We start from the raw sequence: 1,998 nt of genomic DNA on the forward strand, positions 1-1,998 counted from the left end.
ATGACACTGAATAAAATCGTAATCGTAAATACATACTGAAATAAATTATCATAATTTAACTACTCTTTATTATCTACTCTATTAACTTATATTTTATTTAAATTCAGTGTACAAAATGTTGTTAAAACATTATAAAAATATGTTATGTATTGTTGAAATGTTTTTAGTACACAATTATTCTACAGTTACATACATTTTGTTACGTAAATATAGAATTACATCGAGTGGCCGTTACAGAACACCTTGCGCCCGCGCCGAGTACACTCTTTGGCAACGACAGCTGTATGTTTTATTTGAATAATTACAATTTAAAACATGGCAATAAATATTTAGAAGTAATTTACCTAATAATACACAGTAATTAATGGCTATTTTTAGGCAGCGAACGAGCTTGTCTAGTTTTTTCTTGCCACCATTTTAAGGTTTCCTCGAACTGCTCCCGGTCCTCAGGAGTCACTTGGATGTCAGGAAGTTCTTTCTTCAGCTCTACATCACTGTATTGCTGGTTGTCAAGATAAGTGTCCGAGCCTTCTTTGAATTTGTATTGATTATGTGACAAAATTAAATCAGGGTTTATTGCGTCTAGCGGCAACTCCGAATCTTCTTCAAAGTTAGATTGAATCTGTTGATGTATAGTTTCCGCATACTTCACTTCGAAATCACCCTCACTTAAAGGCACATCCGTTTCACTGCAATAGCTTTGTTCGGGTATAACAGTGAACTGTTCCGCTGAACTGGGAAAGGGAAAGTGGCCGTCGAGAATATGTGGATTTACTTCTTCATGTCCTAATAGATCTGAGGCGGGCGTAAGTGGTTGTCCAGCAATTTCGTCTTCCTCGTATAAGTGTGGAGTAGAAACTAAAAATGTTTCAGATGATTGTAGATCGATGTATTGCTGCGTCGGCAGTTGATGTAGCGTTCCATCCAATTCGTCTTCATCCATATCCTCGTCGTCGATTCCGGGTGAATTAAGTGAATAGTAACGTTCTTGACTATTTTCTCTTGGCGATGACGATGCAGGCGAGGGAAACGATTCCATCGACGGGCGAGATAAGTTTTCTTTCTCAGTATGCCCAATATTGAGAAGACATTCAAGATTTCGAATATATTCCACAGCCATGCGCAGAGTTTCGACTTTACTGAGTTTCTTATTTGGCCCTCTATTGGAGTTTGCATTTTCGAAAGCTGCGGCTACTTCTTCTGGTATATGTCGACGTAGAGCGGCAAACCCGTCGTTGACTTGGCGCACTCTGTTCCTTTCCCGCGCATTTCGGCGCGCCACTGCTAAAGGTGTGGGGCTTTTTGTGGCTTCATCTGGAACATTATCCCGGGGTCTCGGCCGCTTCGACGATGTGTTTGGATTTGCAGGATCTACTACACGCACTAAAGAGGACACTGAAACCGAATTCGGCGGCGACTGTACCTTTTGTTTTTTCCGCACTATAATAATTTCACGTCTAACATTGTTCACATCATTGTTGGTGATGTTCACGGAATTATTCACGGATTCCTGGAGCACCTGCGCTTTGAGTGGCGAGTTGCGGAATACAACGACGCCTATGGAGCTCATTTTGATGATGATTTGGATTTTTCACATGTTATAACTGTTTGTTCTAAATTAGGTGCGGTTCGGGAGATGAGATCACGTAACTTGTTAGTGAGAACTGTTAGAAGGATGTTATGAGGTTTAGGTGGCGTCAGAGCGCCGGCCTTCGCGAGAATGGCGCGTGCCACGGGCCGCACCTGGGGTGGCTCGCGGCTCACGGGGGGATCAACAGGGGTAGGTACTTACGTTTACTAGTTGCACACATGCCCTTTATAGGGCTGGATAGCTGTTATCATTTCCACATATCGATATTCGGAACTTGCAACATGTCATAATATAGTATCAGTGTTTGTTAGTGTGGAATTATGCAACTAATGAATATTTAGAACCCTTCATAGTATTGTTATTACCATTGAAATAAATAGGTAGTAAGAATATAACGTAGTCGTAAA

General features: G+C 41.0%; 1 protein-coding gene across 1 annotated transcript; it reads right to left on the minus strand.

The window, feature by feature from the left end:
• Positions 1-240: 240 nt before the first annotated feature.
• On the minus strand, positions 241-1,702 carry LOC123865943 (achaete-scute complex protein T4-like). Its single transcript, XM_045907165.1, has one exon. It carries the CDS (start codon positions 1,568-1,570, stop codon positions 362-364), a length of 1,209 nt encoding a protein of 402 aa, XP_045763121.1. The 5' UTR covers positions 1,571-1,702; the 3' UTR covers positions 241-361.
• Positions 1,703-1,998: the final 296 nt, after the last annotated feature.

The sequence above is a fragment of the Maniola jurtina genome, chromosome 6, assembly GCF_905333055.1.
Source record: "Maniola jurtina chromosome 6, ilManJurt1.1, whole genome shotgun sequence".
Classification (NCBI taxonomy): domain Eukaryota; kingdom Metazoa; phylum Arthropoda; class Insecta; order Lepidoptera; family Nymphalidae; genus Maniola; species Maniola jurtina.